We start from the raw sequence: 18,366 nt of genomic DNA, 5'->3' as shown, positions 1-18,366 counted from the left end.
AATTTGATCACGTTGGGATGAAGCCTCATCCGTAAAGAGAACATTTGCACTGAAATGAGGATTGACACATTGTTGGATGAACCATTTGCAGAAGTGTACCCGTGGAGGCCAATCAGCTGCTGATAGTGCCTGCTGTACATAGTACAGAAACAACTGGTTCTCCCGTAACTCTCTCCATACAGTGACGTGGTCAACGTTACCTTGTACAGCAGCAACTTCTCTGACACTGACATTAGGGTTATCGTCAACTGCACGAAAAATTGCCTTGTCCATTGCAGGTGTCCCGTCATTCTAGGTCTTCCCCAGTCGCAAGTCATAGGCTGGAATGTTCCGTGCTCTCTAAGACACCGATCAATTGCTTCAAACATCTTCCTGTCGGGACACCTTCGTTCTGGAAATCTGTCTCGATACAAACGTACCGTGCCATGGCTGTTGTCCCGCACTAATCCATACATCAAATTGGCATCTGACAAATCCACATTTGTAAACATTGCACTGACTGCAAAACCACTTTCGTGATGAACATCAACCTGTTGATGCTACATACTGATGTGCTTGATGCTAGTACTGTAGAGTAATGATCGCATGTCAACACAAGCACCGAAATCAACATTACCTTCCTTCAATTGGGCCAACTAGCGGTGAATCAAGGAAGTACAGTACATACTGACAAAACTAAAATGAGCACTAACATGGAAATTAAGCATTTCCAGACACATGTCCACATAACATCTTTTCTTTATTTGTGTGTGAGGAATGTTTCCTGAAAGTTTGGCCGTACCTTTTTGTAACACCCTGTATACCTAGCAAGTTGGGGTCACCCACTTTTATAATAATATGATCAGTAAAGTTATTCACAAAATTCTGCAAGTTCTCTCTGAAGCATTCTACCATTAAAGCCCCTGGTGCAGGCATTCTATAAAAGCACTTGATTACCATTTTTGACTCACCTTTTGTGCTTAACTTCATCCAGATCAATTCACATTCAGAATCTATGATAACCTACATACAGAGTCTGCCAGAAAAAAATATATATACCGTTTGTCAGGCTCTATTGAGATATCAATTTTGTCATTTGAACTGAGTTACAAGTGTGTTGTAGTTTGGTATGTGACTCAACGGATGTTAGTACCTTCATCTCAGTATTGAGAAAACAAGATGGCGGGAGCATGCTTGATATTCAAGCAACGAAAATGTATTGTGAAGTAGTTTTTCAAGTTTGATAATGCCGCTGAAGTGCAACATCGGTGGAGGTGGGAGTTAGAAACAGAACCACCAACCCACCACACAATTAAATGCATCACTGACAAGTTTGAGTTGCGGGGAACGATTTGTGATATTCACAAAGAAAGATCATGTGTATAGCTACAATCCTGCTTCATTGGCTCTCGTGTTGGAAACATTTGTTAATGTTGCAGTGTGGACGAATTACAATCCACGATTACTGCATCCAATTAATGATGACAATCCTGATTGCCAAACGCAATTTTGTGAATGGTATCAGGAAATAGCAACTGATGATGAACAATTTGTGACGAAGGTAGTTTGGAGTGATGAGGCACAATTTAAACTTAATGGAACTGTGAATTGGCATAACTGTGTGTACTTGGCGCTGGAAAATCTGCATATTTATGTGGATAAAGTGGTCAATCTACCAGGAGTTCACGTGTGGTGTGGACTGTCATATAGGGACTTAGTAGGTCCCTTTTTCTTTGATGCTACTGTCACTGGAAAAGTGTACCTGGAAATGTTACACACATCAATTTTGCCAGGTATACGTACACTTTATGGAGATGATGAAGAGGTCTTCTACCAACAGGAAGGGCATCACCACACTACCACCAAGCCAGATACACTTTCCTGGATGACAATTTTCTGAGGCACTGGATTAGATTAAGAGGGCCCATTGGGTTCCCTCCCAGTCGCCAAATCTAACACCTATGGACTTTTACTTGTGGGAAACTGTGAAAGATAATATGTATCAGTGTAAGCCATGCATGCTGGAGGAACTTTGCCAGGAGATTACAGTGACATGTGCAGCAATCTCCACTGTAACACTGACTGATGTAGTTGTGGCGACCGCTAGTCATTCTGTTATGTGTCTAGCCACCAATGGTAAACATTTTGAACATTTAAAGTGACTATGTGCTAAACTGAAGGTTGTACAACATGTGTGATCAATTATTGAACTTAAAATAAACACATAAGTAATAATTTTCGTCCCTTAAAGTATGTATACATTTTTCTGGCGGATGCTGTAGACACTATGAAATTCTTCCCTCCTATAAATATGCTGCCACCTTTGGCCACTAGCGTACCCTTACAACCCTTACAATGACAATATCAGCCATCAAGGGCTTCATCATAAATGGGCAAACCCCCTCTCCGTCTAACCTCCTGACAACACCTAGCTGCCTACCCTCTCTCCGCCTCACCCCTGTATGCTCCTGCAAGCAGCACTTTACTATCCCCTACCCTTACCCCATTATCCCTCCCATGCCCACCCCAGCCTCCTCCTTACCCTCATCACCTAGTTGCTTCTCCCATCATATGCTACTGCTTGCAGTCTGGTCTCAGCAGCCAGAGGCTGTAGTCGCGCGCGCATGTGTGTGTGTGTGTGTGTGTGTGTGTGTGTGTGTGTGTGTGTGTGTGTATGTGTGTGTGTGTGTGTGTGTCTGATAAAGATCTTTATGGTCAAAAGCTAACTACTTGACAGTCTTTTTGTTGTGCCTACCAGGACTCAGCATCTCCACTATATGGTGAGTAACAACTATACTTTTCATAATACTACCCTTACAATAAATATTCCATATCAAGATTTCATTGCAGTTCACTTATGGTTTCAACCAACTTTCCTCACCCCATAATATAATTACCTTTAATAATAAATTCTTATTCTGGGACCTTACCTGAATGCTTCTGCAGTTTACTAATATCATCTTTTCTATCTCTTATTTGCGAATATGAGCATTCTCTGAGAACAAAGTGGCTGACGTTTCTTCAATTTCATCAAGCAATTCATCTCTGATAGCAAGGGGTTTGGGGGAGTGAGGAGTGTTCCATTAACCTAAAAGCTCTCATGTGCACACTACACTCTCTCTGCCACCCTAGTAGCTGATTTCTGTGTTAAGGCACACCTGACCTGTTAACAGGGATCCTACAATTCTCCACCCTAGAACTGAGGTGGCATCTAATTAGTATTATTCTCTGAGTTAATGTTAGAGCTTAATAACTGACTGACATTGTTTTTGTAGAAACTACAGATAATGGCCACAGAACCTACTGTGTCATGGAATAAATCATTACATTATTCACAAAATACTTACAATAAATTTCAAAACAGTGAACTAATTGAAAATTAAAAATGTAAAAACAAAAGATTGGCAATAGTTACACACAAACAATATGTTACAATGAAAGTTTCAATACTGATGTGAGGAAATTCTGATCACATTAAAGAGACTGTGCCATAAGTAAGGCTTTCAACTTACATTTCAATATCTAGGGTAGACAAAGTTTTTGAATTGTATTCTATTTTTATTGGTCCTGGTTTCTATAAAAGCACCTCATGCATAAGACAGTAGGCAATTCAGTTGTACACATACAAGTGAAAGTGATTGTTATGCATACATATCTGCTGGAAGTCTACTGAAATGGGGACATGAAGGAGAGTACACTCTGTCTCATACAGTGGTTACTATCCAAGGCAAGAACATGTACAGAGATGGCAGAGTCAGTTAACTGAGATACTTTAATGGTCTGCACAAAGTTAACAAACAGACAACAGATCATCCTGACATTCAATTACTGCCTAAGAATTATGTTTGTGAATGCACTGACAGCTCTAAATTAAGATAATACAAGAAATAATCAAGTGCAAATAGACAAAGTGAATAAGATTTAATATTTCATTGTGATTGATCACCATTTCATTCCTATTAGAAATAAACGTGGTACTCCTAAACAACTTTATATACAAACTGTTTGACTAGTGGAGATCGTACTGTGGTTCATCATTCCAATCACTGCACTGATATCAAAATGACAGACTGAAATAAGTAATCATGAGACAGAAAAACAACTAAAATCGCTTAACACATCAAAGGCACCTAGATGTGATGGGACACACACACTGTTCTACACACAGTACAAGAAAGAACTTGCTCCTCTTCTAGTAGCAGTGTACCATAGGCCGATGCGGGACAGGCTATTCCCATTTTTCAAGAAGGGGCATCAGAAAGACACCCAAAACTGTAGGCCTATATATGTGACATCTGTATGTTATATAATTTGGAACATGTTTTATGATTGTGTATTATGGCATCTCTGGAGACTCGAAATCTCCTCTGTAGGAATGAACACAGATTCATCAAACAGTAGCCATGTAAAACCCAATTCCCTCTCTTCATCCATGCGATCAAGAAGTGAAGTACTCAGGTTGCTCCCATATTCCTTGACTTCCGAAGGAAGTCCTAGTGAACAAAATATGTATGTTCAGAATGTAAGACCAACTGTGCGATTAGATTGAAGAGTTCTCAGCAAACAGTAAACATCCGGAAGTCAGCATTTGGAATGATTTATGTGGAACTACCACTTAAAACTAATTGCAGGTGTGGCAGATCCCAGACTGGGACTGATTAGAAGAATCCTCAGAACATGTAGTCCACCTACAAAGGAGGTAACTTAGAAAACCTAAGTTCAGCCAATTCTGAAATACTGCTCACCAGTCTGGTATCGACACATGATAGGGTTGATGGAGAAAATAGAAAAGATCAAAAGAAAACTAGTATGTTTCTAATTCTACAGCTGCATCAATACTCTGCACACCATCATGAGGTCCATGGCAAAATGTACATCCTATTGGACCAGCTATTAGGTTTTCCTCCTATTCCATTCACGCACGGAGCACAGGAACAATGAGTCTTTGAATTATTGTGTGTGCAGTAATTATTCTAATCTTACCCTCACAGCCCCTATGTGAGCAATACGTAGCGGCTAGTATTATATTCCTACAATAATCATTTAAAGCTGGTTCTGGAAACTCTGTTAACACACTTTCTTGGGATACTTTACATCTGTCTTCAAGAGTCTTCCAGTTCAGTTCCTTCAGTATCTCTCCAACACACTCCCATGGATTAAACAAACCTGTGACCATTCATGCTGCCCTTCTCTGTATATGTTCAATATCATCTGTTAGTTCTATCTGGTACAGGCCCCACACACTTGAGCAATATTCTAGAACAGTTCACATGGATGATTTATAAGCAATTCCCTTTGTAAATTGATTGCATTTCCCCACTATTCCACAAATAAACTGAAGTCTACCACTTGCTTTACCCATGATTGAATCTATGTGATCATTCCATTTCATATCCCTACAAAGTGTTACACTCAGGTATTTATATGAATTGGACAATTCCAACTGCAACTCATTGATATTACAGGCACAGGATACTTCTTTTTTCATTTTGTGAAGTGTGCAATTTTACATTTCTGAACATTAGGAAAAGTTGACAATCTCTGCATCATGTTGAAATCTTGTCAAGATGTGACTCAATATTTATGCAGCTTGTTTTGGATAGTTCTTCATTATAGACATGTCTGCAAGGTCATTAAAATACAACATGAACAGCAAGGGTCCCAACACAACACTTCCCTGGGGCACAACTGAAGTTACTTCTACATATGATGATTACTCTCCATACAAGGGAACATGCTATGTGCTCCCTACTAAAAAGTCCTCAATCCAGTCACAAATTTCACTTGATACCCCATGTGATCATACTTTTAACAATAAGTGCAGGTGTGGTGCAAGTCAAATGCTTCTTGGAAATCAAAAATCACAGTATCTATCTGGCTACCTTGATCCAAAAGTGTCAGGATGTTACATGAGAAAAGTGAAAGTTCGGTTTCACATTATTGGTGTTTTTGGTTTCACATTATTGGTGTTTTCGAAATACATGCTGGTTGGCAATGATGTGGTCATTCTGTTCAAGATAGCTAAATATATTTGAGCTCAGAATATGTTCCAAGATTCTACAACAAATCGATGTGAAGGATACTGGATGGTAGTTTTGTGGAACTTCTATCACCCTTCTTATAAATGGGTGTGACCTGTGCCTTTTCCCAAGAAGTGGGCACGGTTTTTTGCTAAAGGAATCTATGATAGATTATAGTTAGAAGAGGGACTAACTCAGCCACAAATTAAGTATAGAATCTCACAGGGATTCCATAGGGCAGTGGAGCTTTCACCAATATTAAGGAATTTAGCTCTTTTTAGACACCACTAACACTAATATGAGGTGGAATCCAAAATTCTTGGGACTGGTGCTGCCATCTGGAAAGTAGGAGTAGTAGATCTTTGCATCACTAGGTGGTGAGAACTGCATATCTGATGAGTCAGTGTGCAGAGTGGCATTCAGCTGGGAGGACATGTTGCTTGTCCACAGTGATTTCCAAAATATTTACTATTAAAAACAGTCTTGATCACAACTGTTTTTAATAGTAAATATTTGTTAGACATTTATCACTGCCTCTCAAATAATGTATTCAAAAGTAATTTCCATAATACTCTGTTTGGTGTGTGGCAATTTTACAATGGATCCGCAAACAGAACAGCACATGTGTATCTAATTCCGTGCAAATTTTGGGAAAAGTGCTACGGAGACCCTTACAATGATTCAGCAACTGTTTGGTGGACAGAGCATGAGCCATCTGCATGTGTTTGAGTGGCATGCTCAGTTCAGCGGCGGCCATACAGACGTCGAAGTTGATGCTCACACTGGAAGGCCCGATAGCTGCACAATGGCAGACTTCAACAATTAGACGCTGCAGACCAACATCGAACCATTCAAGACCTTGTGGATGAAGTGGGTATTGGTTATGGGACATGTCAATGAATGTTGACTGATGAATTGGGCATGCATCGTGTCGCCACAAAATTTTTGCCAAGGATCTTTACTGCCGATCAGAAGGCACAGAGTGTTGAAGTGTGCACAGACCTTAGTCAGACCGCATCTGATAGTCCAACCTTCTTGTCATGGGTTATCACCAGCGACGAGAGCTGGATTTAAGGTTATGACCCAGAGACAAAGCAACAATCGTACCAGTGGAAGGGCCCAGGCTCTCCAAGACCCAAAAAAGCAAGACAGGTGAACAGCAAAGTGAAGAGCATGATTATCATTTTCTTTGACACCAAGGGATTGTACAGAAACAATTCATCCCAACCAACCAAACAGTGAATTCTGCATACTACAGCGACATTTTGCGACAGCTCCGTGAAAATGTGTGGCAAAGATGGCCTGAACTTTGGCGTCAAGGGAACTGGCTGTTGCATCACAACAATGCACCCTGTCACACATCCTTCTTCACCAGGATCTTTTTGGCAAAGCACAACATGGAGGTTGTACCCCTCCCACCATACTTGCCAGATTTGGCATGTTGGGACTTTGCACAATTCCCAAACCTGAAACTGAAGTTGAAGGCCATCAGTTCGACACTCTAGAGAGGATTCAAGAATCATTGCTGGCGGTGATAAACCTCCTCAAAGAACAAGACTTCCAGAAAACGTTTGACCAGTGGCAGAAACGCTGGCGCTGGTGTGTGCATGCGGATAAGAACTACTTCGAGGGTAATGGTGACCTTTAGTCTATGTTGTTGTGGTCTTCAGTCCTGAGACTGGTTTGATGCAGCTCTCCATGCTACTCTATCCTGTGCAAGCTTCTTCATCTCCCAGTACCTACTGCAACCTACATACTTCTGAATCTGCTTAGTGTATTCATCTCTTGGTCTCCCTCTACAATTTTTACCCTCCACGCTGCCCTCCAATGCAAAATTGGTGATTCCTTGATGCCTCAGAACATGTCCTACCAACCGATCGCTTCTTCTGGCCAAGTTGTGCCACAAACTTCTCTTCTCCCCAATCCTATTCAATACTTCCTCATTAGTTATGTGATCCACCCATCTAATCTTCAGCATTCTTCTATAGCACCACATTTCGAAAGCTTCTATTCTCTTCTTGTCCAAACTATTTATCGTCCATATTTCACTTCCATACATGGCTACACTCCATACAAATACTTTCAGAAACGACTTCCTGACACTTAAATCTATGCTCGATGTTAACAAATTTCTCTTCTTCAGAAACGCTTTCCTTGCCATTGCCAGTCTACATTTTATATCCTCTCTACTTTGACCATCATCAGTTATTTTGCTCCCCAAATAGCAAAACTCCTTTACTACTTTAAGTGTCTCATTCCCTAATCTAATTCCCTCAGCATCACTCGACTTAATTCGACTACATTCCATTATCCCCGTTTTGCTTTTGTTGATGTTAATCTTATATCCTCCTTTCAAGACACTATCCATTCCGTTCAACTGCTCTTCCAAGTCCTTTGCTGTCTCTGACAGAATTAGTCTAAAGGTAAGGTTTTTAACAGATGGCAGCACCAGTCCCAAAAATTTTGGATAGCACCTCGTACTTATTTCACTCATCTTTTCAGTGGTACGAGGATTAAAGTGGGGCAATTCTTCTGAGTTTCCCTTTGTAAAGGAACATTTGGAAACAGACTTAAACATTTCAGCTTTTGCTTTGCTACCTTCAATTTCAGTTCCTGTCTCATTCACTCGGGACTAGACACTAACTTTGGTGCACTAACATCCTTTGCAAATGACAAGAATTTCTTTGGATTCTGTGAAAGATCACTCGACAATATTCTGCTATAGGAGTCATTAAAAGCAGCATGCATGCTCTCTTGATGGTCAAACACATTTCATTCAGCATCTCTCCAACTATAGTCCTGCTCTTTGCTTTACACCTATTATGCAGTAATCTCTGTTTCTTTACAATGACTGTATACCACAGAGGTTACCTCCCATTATGAACTGTTCTACTGGTTACGTATCTATCCAGTGCATGGTCAACTATTCTTTTATATCTGAGCCACAGTTTCTCTACATCATCCTGCCCTGTGCTCAAAGTTTCAAGTTCCTCAGTGAGATATGACACTACTGATTTTTTTATCTACTTTACTGAACATATATATCCTTCTGCTGGTTTTAATTGTCCTTTATATTTTCATAATCATTGTTGCTACAACCACGTCATGGTCACTGATACCACTTTTGATGCAGATGTCTTCCACAAGATCAAGTCTATTTTTTGCCATTAGATCCAATATATTTCCATCGAGAGTGGGATTCTAACAATCTGTTCTATGTAATTTGCAGAGAAGGCATTTAGAAAAGTTTCACAGGATGTCTTACCACTAATAAAACTGTAATTTTCCCAATTAACTGTTGGCTGATTTAAGTCTCCACTGATGATTACAGAATGACTGGGAACATGTACAAATGAACTGAGGTTTTCTCTAAAGTTTACATTTACATCAGGAGATGAATCTGGTGTATGATAGAAGGATCCACTTATCATTTTATGCCCATCCGTGATACTGAGTCCTGTCCAAACTGTCTCACATGTAGCTTCAATTTCTATCTTTGTAGACTTGAATTTCTTGCCTACTGTTACAAAGACACCACATCCACTTTCCATTTGCCTATCCTTTCAATATACACTTAAATTTTTCCCAAAAATCTTACTGCTACCAATTTCAGGTTTCAACAGCTTTCTGTACTTAGTATTATGTGAGCTTCGCCACATTTCATGATCACTTCAAACTCTGGCACTTTGTTGCAGTTTACCATTAGGATTTTAATACTCTCTTTTGTGGGAGGCATTTCTTTCAATCTTACACTGATACTTCTGTGTTTCCTACAGCTATCATCATCTGGACTGGATGGAGAGTTGCCTAATCTAAAAGACCCCTTGTGCACCCAACACATTTACCTGAGTAGCAGCTTTTGATGTGCAGTGCACACCTGACATATTTAGTGGGATCCTACAGTTCTTAACCCAATGATTCAAGTCAAGGTAGTCACAGCCTAGAGTGTCACAGAACCTTTGCAGTCCCTTGTTCAGTCCTTCCACTCAACACAGAACCAAAGGGCCAAGATCAGTTCTGGGGACAATGCTGCAAATTGTGAGTATCGTTGAAACTCATTGCACAAAGCTAGTCTTTTCAACCATCTCTGCCAGTGGCTGGAATGACAAGAATTACTCTTGAGCCCAGACAACTAGCATCATTTGTTCCAACATGCACCACAATCTGCAATTGGTTGCACCCTGTTCCCTAAATGGCTGCCAGACTAGCCCATTCAACATGTTGACTGAGGCCCCCAGGCATATACCCTGAGGGCACCTGGTTTCCTTTCCTGCCCTTGCTGCCATTTCTCTAAGGAATACCATCATTCGACATATGCTTGAACCTCTGATGAGTAATAGACCTCTACCCTTTTGCATTTGCCTCCTCCTGACACAGGACAAAACAGATTTCCCCAAAACAGGTGAAGTGAGTCCCACTGGCTCAGTTACAGTACAGTGAAAGACAACACCTCGAACAAGAAATAGGGAAATGACAGTGGTACATAAAGTGCCATCAACCACACACCACAACATAGCTTATGAAATATAGATGCTGAAGTAGATTTTGCCTGTTTGCAGATGATGCAAGGTGTTAAGTGCATCAATAGTCAATGAATTATTTAATCCACAGTGCGTAGAGGCCGTGGTATTTCCCTGAAGTGGCTCTGTGATACTTAGTGGTGGTTTGGCCCTACTCATTAAGGTTCCAAGATATAGGAATGAGGACGTTAACTGAAGAATTCTTGTTGGCTGACAGTTGCCTTCTCTTCTACATCTTCAGTGTAAGTATACTGTGGGTACTTCCATCTTCAAAGATGACAACAGCAGTGTTTCTGGTTTGGTGAACAATTAAGCACCTGATCACTCCTTGAATGGCTCCCAAATCACTTGGTCTAAATGCCACATTTTTTTTTGGGATTATTTGGAACAATGGGGGAAACACATCAATCAACATCCCAGCAATTTGGTAGCCGTAAGGGATCTAATCATCAATAAATGGCTTCAAATAAATATGGCATACATGAAGAAACTTGTGGACCCTCTTCCTCATAGAATTAAGGCCACTATCAGAGGTACAGGTAGTGTTACATTTAATTAGCATGATGACTCCTGTGGGTGACTTATTTTTTATTTGATGTGTTTACATACTAGTATGTTTAGAAAGCTGTGATGAATGTGCATCAGAAGCAATAAAAGCATGTTTTCATTACTAGTAGCTAGCTGCAACAGCTTCGAAGAGTCATTTGATTACTGGTAATACTTCACAAAGCGAACTCACAGTCTCAGTGAGAAGTGCAATATTTTTAAGTTTAAATGCCTCGCAAAATTTTCTCCAGTTTTATGATTCATTTATTTTAAACCCTTTGGCTCTGCCAAAGTTGCTCTCATGTCATGAACTGTAAAGTATGTGTATTCATTTACCTGTGCATAGATTTTAAAGGTCACAGTTGTATTACTTCTGATCTCTGATCAGTAATAACACTCTCTTTATTAATAACAAAAACAGTTATGTTAATTGTAGTGGTAAGATGACAATTATAGAGAAAGATTGAAAGAGGCTGCTGCAAAGGCTTGAAATTAATGTACTTGCCAAGCAACATAATCTTCACCTGATGTGCAAAGCTCAGAGCAGGTAAATCGTATCCACATAGCTGCAAAGCATGTGTCTGGTGGTATTTCCAGGATTTGTTATATACTAGCAAAAAATAGAGAAACAGAGGCACACACACACACACACACACACACACACACACACACACACACACACACTATGAGATGCTCAGTTCACGAGTAGTTGTACCAAAGAACAATAAATTTCCACACCATTACACATTAGTGGTAGTGAGCAAAATTATTATCTACAGAAGGCTTTAATAACTCAATTCACAAAATATTATGACTACCAGAGCCATGTGCCAGTTAGCATTTACAGCAGCATGGCGGGGAACAGAACACAAAAAATTTATTGTCATTGGTTGTACACTATCACTATACAGAAAACAGTTGAGGCTTTTAGACTGTGTTCCAAAATCATTCCTCTACAACTGACAATGAAATGTACACTTGTAAAACCTTCTGGATGACACATAGACATCTTCACACTATGCACCCCATTCTCAAATGCTGAAAGAAAGAAGTATACGTGGAAGAGCCAAAATATTACAACCACCTGTGTAATAGCATGCAGGTTCATCTCTGGAATGCAGTATAGCAGTGATTCTGTATGGCACAGATTTGCAAAGTTCGTGGTAGGTCTCTGGAATTATGTAGCACCAGATGCCTATATAGGAGTCATGCAGTTCCCTTAAATCACAGGCTGGTCACAGGTAGGTATGGAGCTGCCATGCTATAGTGCCCCATGTGTGTTCCATGGGGTTCAGCTCAGGTGAAATTGGTGACCACGATACCAATACAAGTCCACTATCATGCTCCTCAAACCACTGTAGTGTGATTCTGGCCTTGTGACACAGATAGTTGTCCTGTCAGAAGATGCTATCACTGTCAGAAAAGACATTAAGCAAGAAGCGATGCAGCCGTCCATGACAATATTCACATCACAGCTGTCATGGTGCCTTCGATTTCTACCTCACATTTCGCAGAATCTCAGGCAAATGTTACTCTTAGGCATAATACTGTCTCCAACAAACTGCACCAGGGCACACTGAATGTTTCAAGCATCCATTTGCATGGATGGTGACATATTTTAGTGCAACCATCAAACTGATGTAACAAGAAACACGATTCAACAATACCAGAGATGGAAAGTTGCTACTCACCATATAGCGGAGATGCTGAGTCACGATAGGCACAACAAAAAGATTCACACAAATATTCACGACTCAGCATCTCCGCTATATGGTGAGTAGCAACTTTCTGTCTCTGGCATTGTAACATTCCATCCTGGATTTTCCATTGTTTGAAGAAACATGATTCATCTGACAGGGTGACATCCATCCATAGATCCATAGTCCAGTTCTGATGATCCCATGCCCACTGCTATTGCAACTTATCACAATGTTGGGTCAAGCTGAGAACACACAGGCGTCATCTGCTGCAGAGCCCCATGTCCAACAATGTGCACTTAACAGTGTGCTCTCAAACACTTGTGCCTGAACTAGCACTGAACTTGGCTGCCAGATCTGCATAGGTAGTTGTCTATTGCTTCACAGATCAAGCATGCCTCCAACCTATATGTCGTGCGATAAGAAGTGGATGTCCAACATATTGTTTCATGGTCATTCAACCAATTTCCACAGCTGCTCACAACTGTGAACAGAGGAGAAGCTTTGCCATTTCAAAGATGCTCATTTTCAGGTGCCACATCACAACAATATGTCCTGTGTCAAAGTCACTTGTGTCCGAGGATTTCCCATTTGCAGCTTGTACCATCAGTAATCTGATTCCCAATTCTTCTCTCTTTTTTTTCTTCTTTTATACTTTCCTTACCACATCACATGGCTACAATGCCATCAGAAGGAATTCAGTTTCGTGGTGGGCTGTGAATAAAATGTTCTTGGCTCATTACTGTGTGACAGCTAGAAATGTGTTATAATATGGAGCACTGGACACCATACACATTTATAAGATGAAAAATCAAAACCTGTATATGGAGGATTATTGGGAAGAGAGAAGGATGGACTTGTGAAAATGACACTGTTTGTTCCAATGAATAGGAAGTAAGAAGTTTAGGAAGGGAAGAAAGAAGACAGTAAGGCATTACGGAATTAATAAAATAACTGAATATGACAGCAACAGCAACATAAATCACAGGAGTCTGGAATAAAAGAGCAGAATGACTGCTGACATTAAGATGATGAAGAACGTAATAACAGGTACTGTAAAAGGCCAAACAAACCTCAGTTGTCATGAAAGTAGAAGGCAATTAATTTCAAAAATCAATAGTATAATAAAATATATGGATTACAACAAGTTACAGAAATGGAGCTGAAGAACAAAAATCCTTGTGCAAAATTCTGGAGAGATAAGGTCAACAAAAATATCAAGTTCTTCAACTACGAAACTGTTATCCATGATTCTTGGATATTCAGTTCAATAAAGAAAGAATTTCAGATGAGAACAAGAAATTTCTTGTTCTGCAGGAATAACTGAAATGCTGCATAGTATAGTAATAAAAGTTCTGGTAGAACACAATAAATTTAGGAGTAAAGGACACAACTCATTGAATAGTAAACAATTCAGCACCTGTACTACCTATTTCCTTTACTTCTAAATGGTTTGAAATGCAGTATATTATTAGACGAAGTTTGGCTGGTGAATTAATAATTATGGTCTGCATTAGACCATTCAATAAGAACTGAATGCGGAGTTGACAAATGCAACTTTTCTCTAACACTGTTATTACTACAGTATCACAATACTGCTTATCTGTACCACTATCATCATTTACAGTACTCCACTTTCCACATATACAACATAAATAGTATACTTCACAACTCCCTACACAGATTATTATATTTGTTTGAGGTGAACAGAACAGTAGTGCAGCAGAAGATGACTAGGAAAGAAAATGCTAAGTTTGAGCACTTGAAGAGAATAAATTAAAATATACTATGCAAATTTGAATAGGGGTATTATATTCATTTGTAAAGTGTCTCAAAACAACTATAAAATTTGAGGTATAATGTACTTAATATTTGAACTTCAGAGATCAGATGAAGCAGTAGTAACCCAACCAGAAATCTAGATAAGCAAGGTCAACCTGTACTGTCAGCGGCCACTTTTACAGATCATATTATTATTATTATTATTATTATTATTATTATTATTATTATTACTACTGTGTTTGGGTTACTGTCTCCAATTAAACTCATGTGTTTGAAACCATACTGCCTGAAACATGAATGGTTTTGCATCATCATACGACTTCCTCACTTTTTACAGTTGTTTATTACTTTATTCTGACTTTGTCTGAGAATGGAATTTAGAGCTGAATTCAATTTCTGTAAAAAAATCTTCTGGGTGAGTGAGACCGTATTAAAATATAAAATAAAAACATTTCTCAGTTATGACTGCACACTACCTTCATCAGGATGACTATTTATGGGGTTGCAGTAGTTGTATAGGTACTACACATAAGGCAATTTCTGTAAAAAAAAATCTTCTGGGTGAGTGAGACCATATTAAAATATAAAATAAAAACATTTCTCAGTTATGACTGCACACTACCTTCATCAGGATGACTATTAATGAGGTTGCAGTAGTTGTATAGGTACTACACATAAGGCATGTTAATTCAGTAGCGCTCACAGTTTGACAGCTGAACTGCAAAAGCCATGTACCCCCTGTAAAGCAAATGCGTGCTGTGAGAGACTCATTTCCATACTGGTGAAAATAAATGACAACTGGGGACTTTCTATATGTGAATGGCATGGTGAGTTCGTTAGCAGAAGGAAGCCATCAGTGACGGAACTGCAAGTGAATAGAATGATGAGCATGGGACTGAGGAAACATTAGAAAATCAACAAACAACTGAACTTCCTATTATCTTCATCAACTAAATGAAGACAATAAAGTTGATGGTATCTGTCATCAACAGCTTTAAAAATTCAGAACAATGATTGAAATTCTATAAGCTAACCAAAATCTGCAGATCCATTCGAGTTTTCTGATAGAGTACTTAACCAGACCCAAATTCAGAGTACCAAGATATCTTGGATTTACATGAGCTCAACTTACATTCTTTATTTAAACTCAGTCTGATCTGCAAAGCATAAGGAACTCCCATTTTCAGTATTATTCTAATGTTACAACATGCATAAAATGACAAATTTTGAAATAAGAATTACAATATTCGTAAAGAAAAATGCAACAGTGTGGAATTCATGGATAAAAGATACAGAACAAATTTATTTTCACTATAAAATGAGCTAAGAATTTATGGAGGGCTTCTAGTGACATTCCAATACAGCTGTTACTGCTCAGAGTTTGAGTACAACAAAACTACAATAACATTTCCTTTCTTTTAAATAGCTATAAATAAAATTTTAATCTGATTCAAACCTATTATAACTTTTCCAACTGATTGTATGATTTCACGTGAGTGATGCACCCGACAGACAGACATGAAAAGAAAACAAAAAATGAGACACACATTAGCAAAAGCACATAAAGCACATTTCCTGTTCAGTTTACAAAACAATATCAAATAATAAGCACAATAATTGACTTTATATGAATGCTCACCCAACATGGAACGCTGAAATTCTTGAACATGAAAATTAAGACAGACAAGTAATTGGAAAGAAGACATCACATGTAATTGCAGTAACATTATCCCACATACTATACATAATGCTTACATTTTATTGGTAGACCATACACAGTTTCATGTAACTGAACAGCACTTTCTACAATGCATTTCATTTTCATCACAATAAAAGCAAAAAAACTGAAAACATCTGCGTTACACCAACTGCTGCAGCCATAATCAAATACATGCACAATACACTCATCCAGGAAATCTTCACCTCTCTCTCTCTCTCTCTCTCTCTCTCTCTCTCACACACACACACACGCACACACACACACACACACACACACACACACACACACACACACACACACACACCACAGAAAGAGAGAGAGAGAGAGAGAGAGAGAGAGAGAGAGAGAGAGAGAGAGAGAGAGAGATTTATTATTTGATGTATTCTCTGGTCTCGTGTGTAGATAAATAAAGTGATTATTAATTGTATTATAAAACATCACTGTAAAAACAAAAAATGAAAACTGTTGAGTAATCTTAATACTGAGACTTGTAAATGGCATTTTCAAATTCCATCTCCCTGATGATTCCATAAAAAAATATTAATGAATACACTTGCAATTAATTTATGTGTGATTTGCCTTTGTACTACATTGATGTACTTATAATGAGTTCAAAACGTGTGTAATAGAGCAGGAGCGATCGTTTACCTGCTGCTGAAACCAGAATGATTGTAGTAAGAATGACAAAAACATAATTTTGATAATAGGTGATTTTGTAAGTTTCAGAACTTGACAGTATAAACATTCATTTGTAACTTTCACTGACACTAGATTTTATAACTCACAAATGGCATGGTATGTATTGTGTTTCCCTCTACTTTCCTCCTACAAATATATTTATATATATACTCATTCATGCACTGATAGTGTCTGTTCCATATGCTTTTGTTCTTTACCATCCTTTCTTTATTTGCACGTCCCACTTCTTTCTTATTTCTTTTGTTCTGTGTTTTTTTTCTATTTTCTTTTCTTTTCTTTCTGTCATAACATATTACCAAATGTGCTCTTGGTAAAATGTCTCATACAACACTCCCACCCTTTTTTAGTATGTGTTTTGTGGTTCCTCTCCAGTTCTGATAACAGTTTAAAATTATGAAGAATTACTTGGTTCCTAAATTTGTTTTTTCCATCAAAATTAAAGACCGCAATGGTAATGTAGGTTACTCTCCCTAGGTTACCAGCACCATACATTTACATGTTTTAGAACAAATTACATCAATTTGAAATATCAGAAATATACTTTAGCTCAGTATGGCTTCATCTTTAAGGCAGCTGGTTCTAGATTATTATCCCCACTACTAAATATCCTTTAATTAACTTTACCATTCTCAGAATATTTCACCTGGAGATCTTTCATTGTGTAGTGGAATAGTTCTTTAGTTAAAATGTTTTTTTTATTACTTGTCAAAAATGTACAGCTGAAAATAACACACAGTGTCGTGTTTTCTAAGTTTTACAATCCAAGTACAGTTCAAAGTATTAAAAATTTCTACTTATGCATTTGCCCTTATTAAAGTGAATCATAACAGTAAGGATTTGATGGAGGATTTTTCAGTACTAATACATTTTATATATTGTAATGGAATAGTAATGGTCCTCTTGCTACAGAAGCATGAATTTTCCAAATTAAATTCTACAGAAACAAAGTCTGAGAGAAGCTGTAGTTGCAACATGCTATAAAATTATAACTTAGATAATATTTAGTTCATATGAAAAATGTCACGTAAACACAGGCTCTTGTATGGGTACTTTTTCCTTCTATAGAAATGCAAATTTCAAATCAGTTTCACTTAGCTTATTCATGCAGAAAAAATTTTCTCAAACACACACACACACACACACACACACACACACACACACACAATACTAATGTTTTCAACTAGCTTTAAGGTTTTACAAAATTAATTACATATTCCTGAATCACTTTCATAACAGTTCATGACAAATTGCTGACAGAACTACTGCCAATTATTCGATTGTTAATAGATCTAAGTTAACACACCACATACTCTAATTTTCAGATCTCCTTCAACCCGATACACACACACACACACACACACACACACACACACACACACACACACACACAAAGTGGGCAAGCA

General features: G+C 38.5%; 1 protein-coding gene across 10 annotated transcripts in view; it reads right to left on the bottom strand.

Annotated features, from left to right (window-relative positions):
• The window catches only part of LOC126275021 (GATOR complex protein Iml1), a 520,849-nt gene that overhangs the window by 320,319 nt on the left and 182,164 nt on the right, over positions 1–18,366 (bottom strand). For 5 of the 10 annotated variants that reach the window (XM_049977163.1, XM_049977165.1, XM_049977167.1 and 2 more), the window contains one exon: positions 16,001–16,018. The exons of the other annotated variants lie outside the window; for them this stretch is intronic. In XM_049977163.1, the coding sequence (XP_049833120.1) occupies positions 16,001–16,018 (18 nt within the window). The remainder of the gene's footprint in view (positions 1–16,000; positions 16,019–18,366) is intronic. 10 annotated transcript variants of the gene reach the window in all.

The sequence above is a fragment of the Schistocerca gregaria genome, chromosome 1, assembly GCF_023897955.1.
Source record: "Schistocerca gregaria isolate iqSchGreg1 chromosome 1, iqSchGreg1.2, whole genome shotgun sequence".
Classification (NCBI taxonomy): Eukaryota; Metazoa; Arthropoda; class Insecta; order Orthoptera; family Acrididae; genus Schistocerca; species Schistocerca gregaria.
The sequence above is the reverse complement of the archived record's forward strand: the minus strand, read 5'-3'. Positions and strand labels throughout refer to the sequence as shown.